The 23,499-nt window shown below is 46.7% G+C and overlaps 1 protein-coding gene across 1 annotated transcript; it reads right to left on the reverse strand.

Moving 5' to 3' along the window:
- Positions 1–38: 38 nt before the first annotated feature.
- Positions 39–23,277, reverse strand: LOC131272708 (uncharacterized). The gene is made up of 7 exons (XM_058274540.1): positions 21,387–23,277; positions 21,215–21,297; positions 3,302–3,560; positions 3,029–3,177; positions 2,255–2,939; positions 859–1,440; positions 39–776 (listed from the first exon to the last, which is right to left on the reverse strand). Exons 1-7 carry the CDS (start codon positions 23,274–23,276, stop codon positions 594–596), a joined length of 3,831 nt encoding a protein of 1,276 aa, XP_058130523.1. The 5' UTR covers position 23,277; the 3' UTR covers positions 39–593.
- Positions 23,278–23,499: the final 222 nt, after the last annotated feature.

Below are 23,499 nucleotides of genomic sequence, written 5' to 3' on the forward strand. Positions count from 1 at the left end.
CATGAGAATATTTATTCATAACTTCTATACGACCTGGTCCGAATTTCCCTGTCGCACGTATCGAAGCGTAAGAATCTAAACCGACATCTTGGAAGGTGCGAGTGTGCAAAGGACACGTAATTAAAACAACGCCATGGATCGGTAGCTGCCTTTTGTAGCATAATTTAAATAAATTGCCAGCAACACGCGAACCCCATCGAGGGATGCAGTCATGTTTTGTGAACTGCAAAGCATTTGGTTACGGACAGATAGCGACAAAAAAAAGGCATCTTCGCCGAAGGTTGCCCACCCTCGGCAGTGTGAAAGCAACCGGATAAAATAGCATTTTCCTACAGCACAAACGCCTGCCTTCTTCCGAGCGGATAAACATCATTTTTTCTTACCTTTTTACCCTGATTACAGACGGATATCAGCTCCGTTCAACGACTGGAACGCGGCCACGGGTCAGATTGGCGATAAATTCATTACAAACGAAAGTCCCTGGAAGCAGGCAAAAGTCAACAGCCTAGCCGTATTTCACACTTTATTTATTGTAACCGATACTCGTACCCACCCACTCGACCTGGTCCGGCACGTCTAGTTTCATCTGACCATCACTCCCCCGGCGGGTGCGTCACTTTCGCCTTCGACCGGAACGCCTGAACGTGATGTTGGGCTACACGATGCGGTATCGATCCGACCCGGAGCAGATTGGAGTTCAACGCTTGGCCGTACGCTCGTAGGAGCATTGCGTCGCTTTCCTCTGGTCGCAGGTAGTCCACCATGTCGTCGAAAAGCTGAAGAAGGAATAAATCGATACGGAGTGTAAGAAGATAGCTCAGATATAGCTTAGCTTTCCCGGCCGGTCAATAGACATACCTCGGGTTCGTCGCAGGTGATAAATCGCAGCACGGCCACGTACTCCGACCACACCATGTTGCGCCACCGGACGTCGTACTTCTGGGCCAATGGTGCCATCAACAGGCTGCCGAACCCGGTATGACCGTAGCTGGAGCTCTGGAACACATCTAGCGCCAGCTGATAAAGTCCGTAGAAGCTTTTCTTGCCCTCGAGCATTACCGACTCCAAGTTAAACGACCGTACGGGTTTCCCAGACACCGGAAGTGTTCTCATCAGCGTCCGTAGAGCCGCCAGTCGCCGTCCAATCAGCGCCGATAGATCTGGCTCGAGGAACTTCGAATCCGGTCCCATGAAAGCGGCCAGCAGATACATCAGCCGCTCGGTGGGACACGCGACGACGATTCCGCTGGCCTCAACCAGCTCGGAGAATCGCAACCCAGTTCCGATGATAACCGGCTCGGATAACACTTCCAACTGGGGGGCACCTTTTTCTAACTTTTCGACCATCAAGTATAGCGGACTGTACGGCCAACTTTGGCACAGCAATGGAGTCCTCCATTCGGTAACAGTGAAACCACTCCGTTCGTGTCGCATGTTGTCCTGGAAAAAATGTTGTTCCAGCAATTGTGAGGAAAAACAGTTTAGGGTGACATTTTCCAGCATGAAGCCAAATTGAATTGAATTGAATTAAATCTACAGTGATTTTGCCAGGAAGTATTTAGGTAAAGTATGAAGTTCGATTTCAAACCGCTTTTCCAGGCTAATTTTTCCTTTGTTTAAAGCTTAACATTTCATCATTTTCAGCTAAAAAATCCAAGAAAATTCAAATCAAGAGTTTTGTTATTAATTGTAAAGTACAAAAGTTTCACGTTGGGGGAATAATATCTCAACTGGCTTGGCAGAATTAATTTTCCGTTTCATCATTGTTTGCTAAACCACGATTGTACTAAAAGAAACCGAATGAGATAAAATTATCTCAGAAACAAGTGAAACAGTGAACAGAGCTTTTAATTTACTTGGAAATGAGGTGAACTCAACACAAGCAAGTTCGTTTGGGAAGACTGAATTTATTTCGTTTTTCTAGGTAGCGTGCTTCGTCCACTGAGATAAACACGAAGAGTTTATGCTTGGAACAACGTGATCCATTTCGTACCACTTACTTGAACCAAGAGTGGATGCCTTTTCAAAAAACTCCACGAAATGTGATTTCGTTGAGGATCTAAGTGTATTTCAAATTTCATCTCTGTCTCAAATTGCTCCCCGTAAAGCAGTCATCGTGCGGATGTGGGAACTGTGCGGAATGGTCCGCTTTTTTTCTTCGAAATCGTCCAGTACATCGAAGCACTGGTTGTCAGAAACGACACCAAGTAGATGCTATGCCTGCTAATGTTCGGCTTAAGGACAATCCACTTACCTCATTTTTAATCGCTCTCTGTGCGAGCAATTTGTAGTTCAGTTTCCATCGCTGCAAATCCGCCCCGGTTATCGCCAGTTCCGAGCAGGTCCGGGTGTCATAGTAACCGGCCACGAAAAGGATGTCGTCGAAAAGTTGCACCAGCGCAGGATAGAACGCTTCGCTTATGGACAACGTAGCGGCAAACGCAAGCTGTAGTGTCATCGTTTTCGCGGCCGATTCGTGGTCGTTCGGCACGTCGATCCCCAACCTCAGCGACTTCGTTTCGAGGGTCCTAAGTCGCAGCACGTCGAGAAGGTACCGCCGTTCGATGGTTTGCGCGAACCAGTTGCAAACCAAAGCTCCATCTCCGCCGCCGGTCGGTTCCGTCGTCGGAACAGTTTGCGTTCGATGCTTGTGGCCGATCGTGATGAGTTCGGTGAAATATTGCCGGTGAGCGGCGTTCCCAAAGAGCAGGTCTTTTAGCTCGGTGAAAAGTGATGCCATACTGGACGGGTTCGGCGTCGATTGTTCCTGAAGCAACAGACCCAATAGGGCGTGTAGGAAGAAAACGGGATAGGACGTCGTAACCACTAGCATCGGGATGGTTTGCGAGCGCCGTAGCTGAACCGCACCCAGCGTCGGCAGGGACGATATACCGTATTGGGTTCGGTCAACGAAATCAGTCAAGATGAGCGATGTTGAACTGGTGGAAGGGACAAAAAACGAGTGTATACAACGGGTGGCGAGGATCCTCATCTACTAGAAGGAAAGGCAACGGAGAAGAAAGCTTACCTTAACGGTCTAGTAATTTCCTCAAATCGATCACTGCGCAGGAAAGGAAGCAAAAACCGCCCGAAGAATTCCAGAAACGCTGCATCGGCTAGGAATCGTGCTAAACCCGCTACCCACAGACTTGCGGCCAGGAGGAGCTTTTGCGAAAACTAAATGCAAACAGACACAAACAAATGAAACATGATTTTGTGAATGAAACAAATGTTTTATCACCATCTCTCTTACTCTGCAAAGAATTCAATCATGTTAACATTATGCTTAGTGATTAATTACCTCGTTAGCTCCACCCCGCTGGGCTGCAGTGAACCACTTCGAAAAGCAGGCAAATAGCTTATCACAAAGCTGCCGGTGACGGGTCGCACCGGTTGCATCGGAAGAACTCGCTGCTGCTCCTGCACCCGACTGCAATCCGGGCCCAATTAGGGCTAACAAGGCGACGCAGTGCTGACGGATGATGAACGAGCCAGTCTCGTCGAAAATGAGATGCTGATAGTGCCACTCGAGCAGGTAGCACAGGGCTGGCCAAAGTTCGCTGTAGAGGGGGGGTTGGACAAAAGTACAAGAAATAGAGGTAAACTTATTTCTTAACCATTTGTTTGTGAAAGTGCAACCGTAGTGTTTCATAAAACTTTTTGATAAAATGGTGAATTAAATCAAGTTCAATTATGCGGTTCAATGGTTCGTTTGAAGATGATTCTCAGTAAATATTATCTCTTAATATGTTCACCCTTCACTGATATCATATTTGTCTCATGATTCAATTAGCTTAGCACAACCATCTGTTGTCCAGACTGTTATCGAACACTGAAGTTGAATGAATACCAATAAATTGCATGATGCCCTTCGAAGGCAATATTTGAAGCATACAAAACTACTACCTCAGCCGGTTCCTGCTACAAATGCAACAATTTAATTGTTCTCGTGCAAATTTGCACTCTGATTTATCGAGTTTCCTAGCGAAATATGAACGGTGTCCGTTATGCAAAAGCGTAGCCCATCTACTCAATAGTTACCGTACCCAGCAACGTTCGCATTCGTACGGCTGCACTTGCTGGAAAGTCATGGCCATGAAACCGCATCTTTTTAATCAATATTCAATTTGGCACGCAATCGTTCCCCTACCGTTACGTTCAGCCTTTCTCGGTTGAAGATTATTAGGTGGTGAGCTGGTGACAGAGTAATGATTGCAGATCACTGCAGCTTAAACGTTCCAAACCTTGAAAATAAAACGAGGAATATGCACTGCAACAGATTGCAGATGATTCGTATAAGCTGAATGTCCTTTACTTGCCTTGTTAGGTCTCTGAAATACATATTCAACGAAAGGGTTTTGTTTTTACCGGCTTAAATTATGGTTCTTTTTATAAAACATGAAATATAAGGGAAGAATTGAGATGAATTTTCGAGAGGAAAACAACGCTACATATAAAGGTACACACTTTACCTATACATAAAGGAATCCGATTATTTAAAGAAGGAACGAAACGAAAAAAATACACTAAATACGTTTTTAGTAGACGGAGGAGGATAAAACGAGGGTATGCATGAGGTATTTTAAAACAATTATTCTTATTTAGGGAACATCAAAAAAAATTATTGGATTTAAAAGACAATTTGAGTAAAAATTAAATTCAAAGATAAAGACATTATGCTTCATTCAAATTTGTGTTTTTGATTAATTAAATTTACTGCCTGTGGTTAAATTTTATTTATTTATAATATTAATATTTTCATTTTGCATCACATTTGTTTCTTACGGTTAAACAATTCTACCAAATGTTAATGCATGACTTTCACACATCCAATGGAATCCTAATTTTTATGTGTTCAAAAATAAATTTATTTTTTAAATATTACACATAAATCGCGGTAAAGTTTCAAGCGTCAAAATCGCGATAGTTCTAGTGTTAACGTACAAGGCAAAAATTACTCCACTTCTTCTTTTACCGTGTACTTTCCCCAATTGCAACTCCAGTTTTCCAATCACTCTTATTTAAAAAAAGGAAATAAGTTCCCTCGGAAGTAACTACTGTGCACTGAAACCATTATGCCTAGGAATGGGACTCAATCCTATTAACTTTTAGCTTTGTTTTATTTAATTTGATATGTATTTGCTTTTGTACTGATTTCCACATTGTTCCTTAAAGTAAACACAACATTCCGACAAAAAGGGCCTGAATCCTAGCTAGATAAAGAAAAACACTGAATATTCCATACGATACCCATCAAATGAATACAAACGATAGTTGATTGCGGTGATAGGGCGCATCTCAGCTGCACGTAAATACACCTATCTACGGTCGTACGGTGCGACATTTTAGAAAATCATCCTTACTAGTAGAAGTGAAACCGAGATACTCAATCAAATCTGGTAACCTTCCTTCGCGGAAGGCACGCATTTACATGCTCGGGTAGATGATCGGCAGATTTGTTTTTCCGCCAGCGACGCTCTTCGCCTCGCTCGCTAAACTCGTGACTAGCTTTCAAAGTTTCAAAGTATAAATAGCCGCAGCTTTGTGGCGTGAGCTGGCAGAGGCAGTGCAAGTGGCCCGACGCGAGAAGCGACGTCTTGCAAGACGTTCTAATCCGGATAGACGTGCCGGATGGCAACGGCAAGGAAGTGCACAAGTGCTATAGAACCCAGTTCCCGGTAAACGTGCATGCAACATAGGAGATGTCTTACGGTGGAGTCAAAAGGATGGTGACGATGAAATGTCCTTTCATCCTGACCTTATGTATCGTCCTTTCGAGCGTAAGTTTTGGCACCAACTGTCGTACGACGCGAGTGGCATACAAACATATGCCACAAGAACTGTGGTTTTTTAATATTAGTTTCGTTTTGCTTGCTACATTTACATTCCGTGTCCGGTTTCACCCCACTCTCTGCAACGATTTTTCCCACACCCATCTCTGCCGTCTGTTTCACCCTGAAAAACGATCTGTTCCAATACATCACACTATTCGTTGCTCGATTGATGGTTCGCCAAAGGATGGTGTGGCGCAGATAAAAAACACGGAAACTTTTTTCCGAAATCCGTACTAAGGGTAGCTCAATATTGGCAGCGACCGAACTTTGCTTCGAAACAACATGACGCGGATGAGTAACTTTCACCAAACACGTCCTTTCCGGGATCCAATTCGGGAACGGTACGGATTAGAATCTGTTTTTTGGTTTTGTGGTAAAGCAAGCAAAAAGAAACATAGAAGGGATCAGGCAAAGTTTGCCAAACTTTTCCCGTTCTCCACCCGCCGGATGATCGTGCTGATTGGGAGTTTATTAGTGGTTATGGGAGGTAGTGTCGAAGCCCAAAATATAGGGAACACGTTATCCAACCGGAAACGGGAGCCGTTCGCAAGGAAAGGGTAAGCAAAGCATACAAATAATGAAACCGATGATTGGAAAAAGATTGATATTACTGAAAGAGCCTGTGAGTAAAGGTGATGGCTAGCTTTTCAGGCGATAAATAATGGCATCAGTTCATAAATTGCTCTCATAACTTAATTACATGATTACATGTATTAATTTTCCTTGTTCTCGTGTAACGGGATAAGAAGGATTCGTAAAAATTAACTGGATAGGTAAAAACATTTTATTAAGAAAGCCACCACCGGAAGGACGAAAAAAGGTACCGGAAACAGGAAACCAAAGTGCCGAGCAGGAGAACCGTGTTACAGAAAAAGTTCGGTTCAAAGTATGGTGCCCCCCCGAAACCGACATAATCCACACGTGTTGTTTGCCAACGGTGAATGTGTTTGTCAAAAACAAACACTCGCACATGGGCATATTGCCCATTTTCGCTTTTTTTTTGTGCTCGATACATCCTCATCCTTGTTGAAAATTGGGGTCCGGATTTTTCGATCGATCAGCGAAACGAGGGTACGACGGAAAACGGGAGCATTGGTTCGAGCTGAACTTACAATGAAAACTAACACGATTCGGGCAAAGTTCTGCAGCAGAGTGGACTTTACAACACAACAGGGTGCAGTCGGAAACAAAATGTCAAGGCCAATCCGGGGTCCACCATCCAAGGAATGCGAAAACTGGGCATTGTTAATCCCTGAGTACGTCCACAATGGAGTGTGAAATGCCACCTGCCGTGGAGTAGAGGAAAGTGACCAACTTTTCCACCTCTCAATGTAACTACCAGCTGATAGAATTCATCCCAACGCACTCGTGCAATCAGCCTTCCCAGGGTGCGTTTGTTAACGATCGTTGGGACGGTTTATCGGTCGATGGATTTCTTTTCCGGGAAAAAGTTCTCAAACTCGTTTATACTATTAAGCCCTCGGCAAAGCACACTCAGAACTCTTACACCCGCATTCAACTTGCTCAGTGCGATTATTTGTGCCACATTCCGTTCCCAAGCAACGCAGAAGTAAGCGTTGGTAGCGTGGGAGAAATCTAGTTTTACCTAACAAACTTTTCCTTCCGTCCGCCCCGCAGGGATTCGAAATACCGGATCGGTACAAGAAACCGGCGAAAATGCTGCACGAAATTTGCATCGCCGAATCGGGCGCCTCGGAGGAGCTGCTGCGCCAGTGCCTGGACGGAACGGTACACGACGATCCGGCGGTAAAGTGCTACATCCACTGCCTGTTCGACAAAATCGACGTTATCGACGAGGAGACCGGGCGCATCCTGCTCGATCGGTTGCTGTACCTCGTGCCCGACGATGTCAAGGAAGCGGTGGAACATCTGACGCGCGAATGCAGTCACATCGGTAAGGGCTCGGCCATTTGTCAGCGCTCCATTTTGAGACGTCGTACTTTACGTATCCCTTTCAGTAACGCCGGACAAGTGCGATACCGCCTACCAGACGACCAAGTGCTACTTCAAGGCGCACGATGAGGTGATAAAGTTTTGCCACCTTTTGATGTTGGATTGAGGAACCGATACGACAGGCTAACGAAACTAAACGGAATTAATTTTGCATATTGACTTGCTATGTACGTTTTGTTTTCTTATTTTGTACAGTTTCAGCATGATATTAAGGAAAAGATTATACTTTACATTTTAGTATTACAATTATAATAAAAACGAACAACGCGTACAGGACCCAAATGAACAAGCAAATACAATAGTGTTGCATATTTCTATTATTTCATTCCTGCCTGTTAGTCTCTCTGGCAATGGTAATATACGAGCGCTATAGCCCTAAAAGAGGGATGGGTATTTGTTTTTTTAAAAGGGGTTTTTTCGGGATTCGGGGATTCGAATCCCAGTTAAGGATTCAAATCAAAGGGAGTCACAAAAACTATCTGTTAGGATTTAAATCGTTCAGTCAATATTAAGATTCGAATCACTCACTCATTCTCACTCAGAGCGCACATTACTAATTAGGGCATGTCATGAGGATGCCGGACCCATGCCTCCACAAGAAGAGCAAAACCAAGAGGAGCAAAACCTGCGGGACATCGGATGCGACCGGGGATGGAGAGCTGCAGCCATGGACCTAGACACTTGGAGAACGATTGGTGACCATGTCAGGCCAGCGGGCCAGAAAAGAAGAAACAGAAGAAGTTTCTAAAGATTCATCAATGTATTAACACCTTGCCGCCCGGATACACGCATAGGTGTAATGATTCCGTATCGGTTTTCATCCGCTCACATCATTTTGGTGTGCTGTCAACGCAGTCACCCGACACGCACCACAGACTACTGGATGTAAACAAACATCAAAGGGATGGTGGTTGTGGAGGTGGACGGCACCACCTTGATCAGCTGTTACGCGCCACCATCCTGGGACCTCCTGGGGTGATCAACCGCGGGAGCACGCCCACGTTCATCGGTAATAGCGTCGCACCACCTACTGTCAACGATGTTACGTTTGCAAGCCCCTGCATTGCCACCGCGGAGGACTGGGTTGTCCTTTCGGACTTCACAACGAGCGAACATCAACCGCTCTCATACACGGTGCGTACCGCATTACAGCAGGTACCAAGGACAACAAGGAGGCCACCACCGTCGGGTCGTCAGTGGGACACAACGCTGTTCTCCGCGGAGCTTAATATCACAGCGCTGCGAGTGCTTCGGTTCGAGGAGGTGGCGCTGGATCCGGTTTCATTAGTCTCGACGATGCTGCGCGCGTGTGACGAGACCATGCCACGGCTGACCGGTGCTGTAAACAGGACGTATGTGTACTGGTGGACCGACGAGATCGTGGGGTTGCGAGCGGCGTGTAAGCGCGCCCAAGCGGTGCTTCGTCGAACCCGGGATCCGACACTCCGATCTCTGCGCGCCGACACATTCCGCGGGCTGCGGAAAACCCTCAGGAGGGCTATCAACCCGAGCAAACGCCGCTGTGCCGAAGAACTGGAAGACTCCATCGAGGATAATCCGTGGGAAACGCTTATAAAATCATCCAATCGTGGGTTAAGGGAGCCCGGTTGCCACAGGAGCTTGACCCGGAGCTCTTGGGAGGCATCGTGGACGAGCTCTTTACCACCCACCCCCCTATGGAATGGCCCGAACGAGAGGAGGCCATTGCAGAAACGGTTCGCCCCATCACCAATGAGGAGCTGCTTGCTACCGCGTCACGGCTGAACCCACGGAAAGCTCCGGGTCCGGATGGAATTCCGAATGGGGCAGTGGCATCTTCCAGCCGTATCTTCCAGGAGCTCCTCGATAGCGGATGCTTTCCGGAACAGTGGAAGGCTCAGCGACTGGTCTTGCTGCCCAAGGCGGGAAAACCACCGGGACAAGCGTCATCCTTTAGGCCCCTATACATGCTAGACACTGTCGGTAAAGTGTTCGAACGCATAGTCCGGGATCGCCTGAACGACCATCTGGAGGCCCCACTGCCAGACGGTCCACGCCTTTCTCCCCGACAATACGGTTTCCGTAAGGGGAGATCAACGGTGGAACCGATCCAGGAGGTGGTGAAGGCCGGAAGGCGCGCGATGGCCTTCAACCGCACCAACAAGCGAGACCGACGTTGCTGCATGGTGGTCGCGTTGGACGTGCGCAACGCCTTTAACTCGGCCAGCTGGACCAGGATAGGAGAGGCGCTTCAGGAGAAGGGTGTTCCGGGCTCGCTCCTGAACATCATTGGGAGCTACTTCCGCGGCAGGGTACTCCACTACACAACGAGCGCCGGGACGGTGACCCGACACATCACTGCAGGCGTTCCACAGGGCTCCGTTCTGGGGCCTTCTCTGTGGAATGCCATGTATGACGGTGTCGTGTCTTTGCAGCTACCCCCCGGGGTGGAGATAGTGGGATTCGCCGACGATATAGTACTTACGGTTCCCGGCCGGACGCCACGGGAAGCATCATCGCTGGCTACCCAATCCGTCATTCTTGTGCAGCGGTGGATGGCCGAACATCAGCTGTCTCTGGCGCTGCAAAAGACGGAGATAGTGATGATCAGCAGTCTGCGGCGGGGCCACCCGAGGGTGCCAGTACGCGTCGGGGGCACAATACTTCGTTCGCGGCGCCACATACGGTACCTCGGCGTCCAAGTGGAGGACCACCAGTCGTGGAATTTCCACGTACAGGCCGTCCCCGAGAAGGCTACCAAAATCAACAGGGCAATGGGATACCTTCTGAAGAACCACGGTGGACCGTCTAGCGTTCGACGTCGCACCATGGCCAGTGTCGCAACTTCCATCATGCGATACGCTGCCCCGGTGTGGTCGAAGGCAACGGAGCTGCAGATTAATCGACGCAAGTTAAATAAGGTCCACAACCGGTCAGCGAAGATGGTGGCTAGTACTTTCCGTACTGTTAAGTACGACGTCACCACCGTCGTAGCTTGCCCCCAATCGTGGAACTTATACAAGAGGACCATCGCTGCCATGAGCGGAGACGAACGACAGGCGGCGCTCCTGCCGCGATCCGAAAGGAGGAGCGAGCGAAAACGTTCCGGAGGTGGCAACGGGACTGGGACGCTTCGGCACGGGATCCAGTCCGCTCGATTTCGTCCGCAGATTCGTGCGTTGGAGCCATCAGATGATTCCGGACGTGGAGCGGTGGGTAGCCCGCAAACTTGGACGGGTGAACTTCCACTTGTCCCAGGTGCTGACGGGGCATGGATTTTTCCGTCAGTACTTGTGCTTCAGGAAGTTCACCCGATCCCCGGGTTGCCCGGCCGGCCCGGGCATCGACGAGACGCCAGAGCATGTCCTCATTCTGCGTCCATGGTTCGCGGAGGTGCGGGAGCGACTGCTGCAGGCCGTGGCGGCAGAAAATATCAACGAGCACCTGCTTCACAGCCAGGAGACGTGGGACCGCATATATGAGGCAGCTAGGCTGATTATGTCCGAGCTCCAGCGGATTTGGAACGCCGAGCGCGGCGCAGCAGCAGAACGCGAGACGGTCGCCGCTAGGCGTAGTGCGACGTTGCGGGCAACGGTCCAGGATCGCTCCAGGACGGGCCAGTTTGGACGCGACCCGACACTGAGGGCCAGAATCCAGGCCATGGACGAGACTACCAGACAAGACTTCCAGCGGAGAGCGGGGCAGCTCCTCGCCAAAATCAGGCGGCTCCGAAGACGCCAGCGTCGGATGCCACCCGGGATCTACGAGGCGACGATGGCGCGTAACGTGGCGCTACTTCGGCATCACGACGCAGCGCCGGATCGGCAGGGTGCAACAGCAGCAGCACTACAGGACGCTGAGATGCGACTAAGCAACACCCGACGAAACCAGCGAAATGCTCGCCAGCGAGCTTATCGGAGGCAAAGACGTGAAGAAGGCCAAGCCCGTGGGCGAGCACTTGAAAATACGGCCCAATAAGGCCAACATATAGTTAGGGGAAAAAAGGATCGATAGCCAGTTGCTCGCCCCCGCACAGCTCTACCGTGTAGGTGCATGCTGTGTGAGGGCACCAAAAGAGCTCGAGAAGGGAGTAAACAATTTATTTCCATATGTGATATTAGTTAAGTAATTAGTATTTTAAGTGAAATAAATGTAACGAACCCTTATAAAAAAAAAACAAACATCAAATAGAATGTAAACAAACTTCACAGGACGCAAAAAAAGGATTATTAAACAGGGCGACCAGATACGGAGGAACTGGTGCAGACACGCGGGTTGTTAAGCGTTGCGACACGGTAAATTGTGAACTTTACGTTTGGTTGGCGAAATTGTGACTTTTTGCACTCGTTCAATCATTGCGTCGTTTGATGACTGATTTCTAAGCTCAATTTTGCACATGCTTCGTAGGAAGATAGATAAAAGGATGTGATAAGCGAAGTTCCCTGTTATCAATTATAAGTACTCTAACATTGACCGCAAACCCAGACAAGTGTTCTTTCTTCAAGTGTCCCACTTACCGATTTGCAAACTGTACGAAGGAGTATCGCTTAAAGATTCATAAAGCACAACACTACACTAAACCATTGGACCGACCTGCCTTTTTCTCAAAAAGATATGAGACACGATACATCTTATCTGTTCCTTGTATTGCCGCGAAATAACATTTGATGTAGCTCTCTGACCGTCTAACAACAGGGACGTGGTTAGCAGCGACTGAGTGTAGTTTCAAGCTGTGCAGTGTAATATCAAGCCTGAGGAAAAGTTAAGTAAACCTAATTTTTTAAAATGGAGAACAATACAGTCGACACAATGTATGAAGCCATCTGCGCCGGCGATGAAGAAACTTTGGCTCAGTGCCTGGAACGTGCCACCATCGAAACTGTGCTGCAATTTGAATCGTCCAAAAAGGTGTCGCCATTACATTTGTGTTTGGATGTTCCGAATGGAAAGCGTTTCGCTCTGATTCGACGACTTATTGCGAGTGGTTTAGTGGACGCAACGCAGCGTGATAGCGACGGATTTACGGTGCTGGTGCGCGCCTACGAGACCGGTACCCTCGAACTTGTGGAGCAACTTATAGTTCTCGAAACTGACGGTGTGGATGGCCCGACCGCGTGCTATCGGCTGATGAGACATGGCTCACTGAAATTGTTTCAAAAATACCTCACGATGAGGAAGGAATGCTCCGAGGCGGACACATTCCAAAGCATTGCCAGCGCGCTGGTAAAAGTGAATGTGAAAAACCTGGATCTTCCGGACGATCTGCGCAGTTTTCTTCACTGGAAGCTGTCAGACTATGCGTACCGGAACTTGGTCGGCGATTGGCCCGGAGCGAAAGATCCTCAGGAGTGGATGGGCCAAATGGATATCTTCTTCGATTGTTGGTCGGCGATTCGGAAGCGATACAATACCCACATGTTCGATGATATTGATAATCAGCTGCTACACCGTCTGCAAGTCATCCACAATCATCTGTACTTCCTCAAAAACTTCCGTTTTCTTCACCACCTGCCGCTGACGGAGGTGGTATTTTGTCTAGCGATTTTTATCTCCATAATCAAAAAGAGTACCTTCGACGAGCCTTTCCGTTTGCTGATAAATAAGTGCCTGATAATGGAGTTTCTCGGTATGATCGACCGACAGCTTGTGCTGGCCCGAGATTGTATTAAAGACATATCCCAAGAATTGAAGGAGATTATGGAAGAGTCGCAGGGCTCAGAACCGTCCGAAACCGATCCGTTAACGGATCTGTGGGAAAAGGTTCAATCGATGGGCACCGGCGAGAGTGATAACTGGATGAAGGGCAAACGTAAGGACTTTGACAGGTTGAGTTCGGCCACCGGTGACGAGAAAGCAGCAATTAAAAGTAAATTGATCAAAGATATACAGACGAAAATAAAGCAGCTAAACAAAAGTGCGACTCAGGCGAGTAATCCCGATTTCAAGGAGCCGATATCTCCTGAAGTTGGTATAATGAAGCTGAAGGCACAAATTTGCACAAGACTCCCCTACATGGCATCTCCGGAAAATGTGGCCAACAAGCTGCTTGCCGATGTGAAGAAAGGTAAATCGAGTGACTTGGCAGTCGCGGAAGTTATTGCTGGGGAAGTGATCGACCTGAAGCATCTGGTACGGGGAAAGGATCGTGCCATCATCCGTAGAGTGAAAAAGTGCTACGCCAAAACGAAGCAGCTGTATTCGCTGATGAAGATCATAGCCTGCTGGACACAGATGTACGCACCAGGAGGATTCGAAAAGACGGTTTTTATCGACTCATTTAAGCGAATCCTGCAGGTAATGGGTGAATCGACCAAAAATACCCAGAAGTCACCCAACATGCCCGGCAAGGTCTTTACAGTACTAACCAATATGCTGACTATGCCGTTTTCAATCTTTAACATGGTTTTGCGAGAAACGTTTTCACACTCCATTACGCTGGCCAGAACGTTGATGAGCGAAGCAAACGATTGGAGAGTTTTCACGAAGGTACACCAGGATTCTGATCCAGTACGAGTGATGTTCCTCATGTTGTTCACGGTGGCCGTCGAGGACGCCCGCTACACACTGTACGGGTTGATGCTTCGCTGTCGGTCGTTGGAGCAGCTACGTTCCTTGCTCGTATACGTGGGAAAAATGGAAAAGCTTGCCGAGCTACAGCACACGTACTACCAATACGTTAAGAGCCATTTCGACAAAATCAAGACTCTTCTAGACAACACGGGCGAGCTTCCCGTAGGAACTAGCAAAGTGTTACCATACATCAAGACAATGTTCCACGAGTACTATAAAATGTTCACCAGCCTAGAGGCTATTTTAGAGATTCATGCGGACGTGGGCTTTGCAAAAGTCAGAGAGGCGGGCTTCGCAAGTAAGGATCTGAATACCGTGCGACGTTTGCTCGACTGGATCCTGACAATTCGCACCCCGTTGAAGTTCTTCGATCGGGTGAGTGCGCTTCGGAAAACGTACATCGCGGATTTTAGGTTCGATCTCCGTTTGGGGTCACTCTCCACAATGACATCATGCATGGCTATCTATTTGGGATCCATAAAAGCGGCGGAGGAGCTAGACTACATTCAGCACACCCGTGAACTTGCACAGAAGCTAGGCGTACCCGTAGAAGAGGATAAGGAAAAGGTGCAAAATCTTCACAAAATGCTGGAAAGGTACTACAGGAACATTTTTGCCGTTGATCTAAAACGGAAAATATTGGAAGACTTTTTCGAAGACAAAAAGAGTGACAAGAATGCCCAGGATGGGAAAGAGGCCGTCATCGATCAGCTCATCAAAGAAGATCAAGAACGGTTGCAGACATTGTTCGACGAGCGCCGCAGCAGACTGCTAGCAATTCTTATACAAAATGGAATGGAGTCAGTGGAAAGCTTGCATGCTTGGAAACCTAGTAATCCAGGAATCATAGCTTCCATCGAATACCTCCAGCTGGAGCTAACCGAAATGTTGACCTCGGTCGGGTACTTTGGTAACAGTTTCTACTATGTCATGCACCGCATCCCGATGATACAAGGTAAGAACTACCGTAACTACTTGGCACATGACGGCATCTCATACGATATGCTATCAGGCACCTTAAATGGAATAAAATTAGTAAACGCGTATGTGATAGCAAACACCGATATCTGCTTGTTTGACCGACGGGTGAAACCGTTCGGTGATGTCATGCGATTTCCCTCGGTGGAAGATACGCACCGATGGGTGGCCGAACAAGACCGCCTGATGGCGGCTTTTCAGTCCCGGGACGTCGGGATGATGCACTCAGCGATACGAACAGGTGGAGAACTCCGAAGCCTGTTCTGTTGTTCTCCAAACCACCATTATCCATCGGAATATCAACCACTAACGATGCTGTTTGATCCCTGCCATCCGGCACCATGGATTACGGAGCTGCTCAGCCGGTACTATGATACTTTTAGCCAGGAGATTTCAGATCCGATTACCATTATGAACCAGGCTCTAATGAGACGCGACTTTGAAGAGGCTTTCCCGAGAATGCTCCAATTAAGAGGCATTGAACAGATTTTCGAGAAAATGCTCAAATCGGAAGAACATTACGAGATCTTCGAGTGGGACGAGTTTATTTCTCGCCTGCGTGGTACTGAACTCTTCAAGCGAATCATATCCGAAAAGTTCAGACATCAAGCTCTGAGACTCCTGATCAAAAGCGGTAACGAACGAAGCGTCCGTGAAATGCTGCAATTCTTCACCGGTGACATTCGGAGTGATAAAACACTGGATCCGCTGACTGATGCCATCTTCTGCGGTGTGTGGTCGATCGTGAAACTTTTACTGGCAAGCAAAGTATCCTTTTCACATCTCCGATCGTTGCAAAGTGCGATCATCACACACGCTCCGATGGAAATTTTTAATACTTTGGTAAGGAAACACAACCTCTGTGCAAACTACTTCAACATCATGATAACCACGTGCATAAGAGCGAAAAATCAGATTGCGTTCTCGCGTCTTCTCGAGCACCCTAACTTGCTCCAGTATCTTTCAGGCCCGATAGATAACTGCTACGAACTGGCCGCAATAACCCCAGGGCAGCACAAAATACTGCAACAGCTGTTAGAAAACTATCCTCCTGCGAACCCGCACGACTTTGCGGGAATCCTGCATGCGGCGTCCAGAAGCAAACACTGGAAATGTGTCCGAGTGCTGCTAGAAGCTGGTGTTTCCACTGACGTTGTCTATCACATCTCGATGGAGGGAGATACAACCTTTTTGCTCTTAGTACGACATGGTCAGACCAGGCTCCTCGAGCGTGTCAAGGCGGTGGACCGTGTTATGTATGGTACGATAACGGATCATCCGTTGGCTTTTGTTGTTCGTTACGGGCAGGACACCAAACGAATGATCCGCGTACTGAAGCGCCTCGGATTCGGTTGGTTCGACTGCTCTACGGTGTTGCATGAGAAGATGACATGCTGTATTAGTCAAAGCTTAGAGCAAACTTGGACTGACTTGGACGAGGACAAGTTGAACCGATTCTCGACGGATATCGATAAAGAGGATTATCTCTCGGTTGCTTTTTCCGTGCTGCCGCACTGGAAAACTATTGCATACGTCGAGCAGCATGTGTCAGGCAAAACAGCTCTCCTAAGCGCTTTACAAAATAAACCCGAACACTCACGACGCAACGCGAAGGATTCGGAAGCTATCAAAATATCAAAGGAACAGTTGAAATACCTATCGTGCTTGGTGGATGTTGAGCCGAAGGCAGACGAAATCGATCAGCTGAAAGCATCGCGGATGGAAAAACGGGAAAAAGAAAAGCTAGAAAGTTTCACTGAGAGTTGGCAAAAACGTTCGCAAAATTCGAGAATGGGTAGAAGAATAAATGACCAACTAATGTTTGCGACGAAACGGTTAAAAGAACAGTCATGCCATAAAGGAAAAGAAAACCTAGCTGGATTTGTGAGGCGATTACAGAATCGAAAGGAAACCAGATTGATTGATGTAAAGAAGCGATCGGAAAAGTACTTCCAATATTTGAAGAAAGGCGTCTTGGCAAGCATTTCGTTCCAGAAGCAGCGGTTAAACCAGCTTTTGTGCCCTGAATATACTACATCAAAGAAAAAGGAAATTACTCAACTGAAGGCGTCCATAAGAAAATTAGAGCGATGTGAGGCGGAACAGCGGTACGATTTGGTCAGCACACTACTCGATCGCTCCCAGAAATCGAGAATAATCGAAGGATTAGGTGTTCTCAGTGACATCGTTTTTGAAAATGATTCTAAAATCGTACGATTGGACAAAGAAGATGAAAATCAAACGCTGTACGTTCATACCTGCTGCGAGAGTATGATCACCAGATTGAAAATCTTACTACCATTGAAGCATTGTGATTTCTGGCGGGATGTGACCGTCAATCTGGGAGTTTCGGTAACTTTTAGGGTTCTTTGCATCGCTGATGAAGAGAATGAATTTCCACCTAATTTTGAAGGAGTTTGTAAAATACCAGAGGCTGCATCCCTGCTCGGTACTTTCATAAAACTACGAGACATCTGTAGGCAAGTGTTTCCCAGCAACGACGCGATTTGTGCACGTGTGGTCACAACTGAAGCGACGATTTACTACTGGCAGATTGAGGAGCTGAGCTGTGCCTTTGATGTACGCCCGCCCGGAACTACGTTTGATCTAGCAGATAGTATAAACACCAGAGATTTTCTGGGACAAACTGCGCTGCATTACTGCCTTGCATATCCTTCCGCTAGAAAACTTCAGGAATTTGTTTTTCAACACCGGATGGCAAAGCTACTCCTCGACCATGGTGCGAATCCACTGCTGGCGGACGATAACAATGCTGTACCACTTAACTGGAGCTTGAAGCATCCAGCCCACCCTGCCATAGCGAATGATGCGATCGAAGCATGTCTTCGACGCGAGCTACGTAACGAGCTAGGCAAAACCATGCTGGAGATGGCACCGCGAATGCTAGAGTGTCTAATAGATTGCGCAGTTCTGAACGGTCGGATCGATATCGTGGAGCGACTTGTTGGACTCGGTGTCAACGTCAACGTCCCGGGCGAGTTAGGTGCAACACCGGCTCACTGCGCTGTTCTAGTCCCCTTGCACACCTCATATCGAATGCTTAAAATATTGCTCGACTACGACCGCAGCCTGCTGTACATGAAGGATGTCGCCGGTAACACAATTTTACATTTAGCCGCCGATGTAGAATCTGCCGAGATGATGGATCTTATTAGGTCGTATGACCCAAGCCTTCCAATGGTTCCAATGGGCCCTACCACACACCGGGGCAACAGCCCCAAATTAAGCTCCAAGATGGGTCCTAAGAGAGGTGAGCTCAAAAGTTGTGGTAGCCATATTGAAATTGATTGTTGATAATCGGTCTTAGTTTTGTTTTCCTGTATAGGCACACAACAATGATGCGTTAGCAAATTCCCGGAACTAGTGTAGGAACTACACTAAGGACGCGTTATCACCTACGATAATCTGATGGAAATCGCGAGTCAATCGAGTGCTACTGTTAGTTTTCTACCATCGATGGGTCATCCCAAAGTGGATCGACAGAGCAAGTGGGTTCATCCTGAACAAATCGACAAATTTCATTAGAAAAAAGGAAATTTTTGGCAATCGCTCTTAGTTTTGTTTCTGTATTCAATTTAATTTGTTGTTTTCAAAAGTTGTTCATAAAATAGTCAAGAACATGCTGTTTATATCGTGCTTAGCTTCTTTTCCCCCAAATATTAAGTTTCATAAATGTTTTATGATTTGAATTATGCGTTGAATGTGCACCTACAGCTCATAGTGTTGTGGAGACACTGCTTCACATCCAGTGGAAGCCGCAACGCACGCAACCATCCTTCCACTCGCCGCTATCGACAGTGGACTGAGCGGCCACGGTGGGCCCCGAGATCCCCGAACCTCCAAGGATCGTAAGATTTATGCTTAAAAAAATATTCTATAGAATTCATCAATCTTCTTAATGATCGACAGGTGGTAGACTGATACGAGGTCAGTTTTACAACTGTGGCGCCTCTAGTGGCGTCAACTGCTAAAAACCTAAAATGTTTAGTAGTTTTAGTAACTAGTAACGATCAAAATTCTTGGCTAAATGTCGTATGTGAAATTGAGTGGTCAGAAATAAGCCCACACAAAATACTGGAGCACGAACCAAAAAACAAAATACGTGAATTTATAAGAACAGGGAACACGTAAATAGTAAAAACTTATTTATTGCATAACTGTACAAATAAAAAACACTTGTTATTTTTTTTTTAGCTTTTTATGGATTCCAGGCTTATCCAATCTAACCACCGATGCTCCAGTATTTTGTGCGGACTCATTTCTGACCACTCAATTATACGACATTTAGCGAAGAAAAGGACGTCCGACATTTTCACAATTTGATCGTTACTAGTTACTAAAACTATTAAAAAAATTAGTTTTCGGGTGACCCCACAGGAAATGCAACAGTAGTGCGCTTTCCTTGGATCAATTTACTTTTTTATTTATAATAACAAATTTTTTTAATTTGTTTATGGTATTCCCTCGTGAGTGTAAATCCGCCACTGGCTATCGGTACCCGATAACGGACGATGTACACAAAAGTATGGCCTCCTCGCTTCCCGACGTTAAAAGTAGAAAAAAGTAGTCAACGTTAAAAGTAGAATAAAGTATGTTTTAAGTAAAGTACAAAACATAAGACATAGGAATAGCTGGTAGCAAAGCATGTAGCTGTGGCAACGGATTCTGCGACATAGACTATCTCCTCTGGTCATATGTAGAGTTTGAAGCCGCCAGACCCGACTATTTGAGATAATCCGGACGACTGGAAGAATCCCTTTAACCCCCATTCGTGACATGTTGGGACAGAGGGATTATATATTATCTTCGCTTTTGCCAGGTAATTTGGAATCAATCTCTGACCTTCCCCTCACTCGTTTTATCCCTTCGTCTCCCATACACTATCATTTCCTTTTATAATATGTTAAACCTTGCTCGTTATCAAGTGTGTTTAGTATAAATTGTAAAGGTTATACGTCGTTGTTGGGAAGGACGGTTACCAGGATAAGTGTCAGGCCGAGTGAGAGTAACCGAGCAAGAACAGCAAGAATGCTGAAGAAGCAGTAATATGGACGTTCCATTCAAACTAAATAAATAAACGCTGGATCTTCTTCTTCTTGGCGTAACGTCCTCTTGGTCACGCCTGCCCGTTAAGGGCTTACGAGACTTGTTTCCCTGTTGTACGTGGATAGTCAGTCCTCTCGTACAGGGGAGGGTCCGGTCTCGGTTGGGATTAGAACCCACCCCGTCGAGGTGGTGAGCCCCGGCCGATTTTCTAATCGGCGCTACCGCTCGGCTGTCGCGGACCCCGGCTGTCGCAGAAACGCTGGATCTATTACCACTATTTTGAATGCCATAGGGAGCAAATGATTGCGACGCACACAAAAGGACTGAAAAACAAGCATATTTTTGTCAGCTATGGCTAACTGTAAGTTCCGGCCAACTGCGGTAAGGACGCTTGATTGATCGTAGGAATTATTTTACTGTATTGTAACATAAAATTCACTATCTCCGATAAAAGTGTGTCCTTTTTTATACAAACGTTATACGTTTAAATCACATTTTTTTTATGGGAAGCATTTTGACAATCAAAAAACACGTTTAAACAACATTTTAAATTAATAATTTAACAATTTGTTTTTTTTTACGCGCTACAATTTTTAAAACGAACTTATGTGGAGTCCACATAAGTTATTGCCCAAAAAAGCATTTTACCAATCTGGTATTCTGATAAAAATGTTCAACATGGAGGCATATAAAAAAAAGTGAATAGTTCTCACAAAAATTTGTCCATAAAAAAATCGATGTTTGTTGATAAAGCAACAAAGAGGGTAACAAAACAATAAAAAGTACAGTACTTATAAACAAATAAAACTCACCTGTACAGTTCTTCATCCGGCTTACACTGCATCAGAAGACGGAAAAATCGGAACGCTTCGATCTGTATCTGGATCATTTTGATCTATAAAACCCAAAAACCAATAGAAAAAGATCAATAAAAACTGGCCATAATAGATCGGTAGGTTTCTTTTCATACTATGTTTGACTTACATCGATATCCTTGCGACAGAAAACGAACCGCTTCACCAAACTGACGACATGGAATCGGTGCAGATGTTGGGCGTAAAAGGTTTGCCGATAGCCGCACAGAAGTCTCACCAGCTTCAACACCACGTGTTGAGGTAGATGATCATCACTGCTGTAGATCGACGTAAGATAGTTCTTTATCAGTCCTCCCACGAGCGGTTCGTTGGTAGCTATTTTCAACGCAATCTGTTCGCTAGTACGCGCCAAACGAATCAAAATCTTTGTGCAATTGATGACGGTAGCCCCCTCCGGTTTCATGGAGAACAGAATATACCGAATGCGCTCCAGGATGTTCGTACGCAACAGGCATTCGACGAGATCTGTTTCAGCCAGGTGAAAGTCGTTCATCGTTTCTCGATTGTGCACGTCGTCCGGATCATCCTCCGGAAGGTTGCTTTTGAACCTGGGCGTCGGTGATGCGCGGTTTCCACCACCAAGGTTCAATGCACCAAACCCAGCCTGTAGCTCTGATTCACGTTGCTTCAATTCATCCTCGCGACTGTGCGTTATGTTGAGGGCCAGCTGAGGTTGAACCATACCGTACTCGGAGTCAAACACCGTATCGAGCAAAATCTCGTCGGTATCGTTGTAGAAAAGGCTTGCCAAGGCTCGCGATGCTACCTCCACCACAGACGGAGTGTTTTCGTCCAGCGCGAAACGAAGAAAGAAAAACACCTTTGAGACGGGAAGCTCAAGAATGCCATCGTAGAATCCTTGGTTCATGATGTGCAGTATTCCCGCGATCGCTCCCAGTGCGGAAATGCGCTGCTGTAGAACGTTTGACCGGGCCAAACGGAACAACTCCTGCAACGTGTACCCGGGACGTTGTGCATCTTCTCCGTGTAGGTACAGCTCGCGATCGTCTTTCTTTTTACCACTCTCTTCTGAAACGTACGGTTGCAGGACACCCTTCCAGTCGAAACGGGCCTCATAGGATTCTCCGGGCTTGAGTTCCTTCATGCTCCGTTCGATATCCTTGGTCCACTCCAACTTTTCCGGCTCCAAAACGTCAAAGTTAATCCACTGCTCGGCGCCCTTCTCGCGCAACACCTCCATTCCGGCTGGAATAATACTCGGAGCGGGAACAGTTTCGCTGAGAACTGGTTGTTTTTCGGTTGAGTTATCATTCCCAGAAGGAGCCTGCTTTTTACGCGACTTAATAAACTCTATCAGCTTCGGATCAAGAGTACTGAGAAGATGGTCTCTTTCTATGTTAATTTCCCCAGCCGACATTTGCTGTAGCTTTCGCATGTTTTCGTTGTGTATTTCCGTTGCGTCCCATCCTTCCAGAAGCGAACTGCCGGTTGGTTCCTCATATTCTAAAGTCTCGTCCGGAGTGTTTTCGGTCACTTTTGCGGGATCCTCTTTTCCTTTTGAAATCATTTGCGCGAACAGACTCTTTTTTGAGCCTTCTGGTTTAGCGCGCATTGGGTATGCGGTAATGTGCATGGTTCGGGGGAAAGAGCCATCAGGCTGGGAAACGCTTGCCTTAAAAACATATCCCGGTTGGCGTTCAACTACATCACCCATAACATACGATTCTAAGGTGGCCTCCTCCTCCGCGGGCTCAACCTCTGCTTCATCTTTCCCATCCTGGACGTCCATTTTCTCAGTCGGTTCGACCGTTGCTTGCATCGCCTGCAAGCGTTGTGCGCGGCGTTTTGCGAATTCCGATTGACGAACATTGCCACTGGAAGAGGCACTTTCTGGTCGTTCACTTGTCCCATCACGTTGCATCCGAATCACTTTGGCAGCGGGTTGAAAGTTAGCGTCTCGGTTTTGCTCCGCGTAAAATTCCTGCTGCATGCGCAAAATTTCATTTTCACTGTCTTTTTTCGAGGGTCTTTTGATCATCTTCAAATAAACTGATTGCCGGCAATCCACGCTGAAAAATAACGTAAACAAAATGCGCGCTGATTATAAACACCTGTCATAACAATTCGAAGAATTCAACCAAGGTTTGCGTAGAGTATTTTGACATTGCGAACAAGGTTCCTACTTGCGCTAGTACTTCTTCGCTCCAATAATCTTGGTTGAGAATAAAATCAATATTTGAGTGAAAAATAAGCAATTAAAT

The sequence above is a fragment of the Anopheles coustani genome, chromosome 3 (genome assembly GCF_943734705.1).
Source record: "Anopheles coustani chromosome 3, idAnoCousDA_361_x.2, whole genome shotgun sequence".
NCBI classification, from domain to species: Eukaryota; Metazoa; Arthropoda; class Insecta; order Diptera; family Culicidae; genus Anopheles; species Anopheles coustani.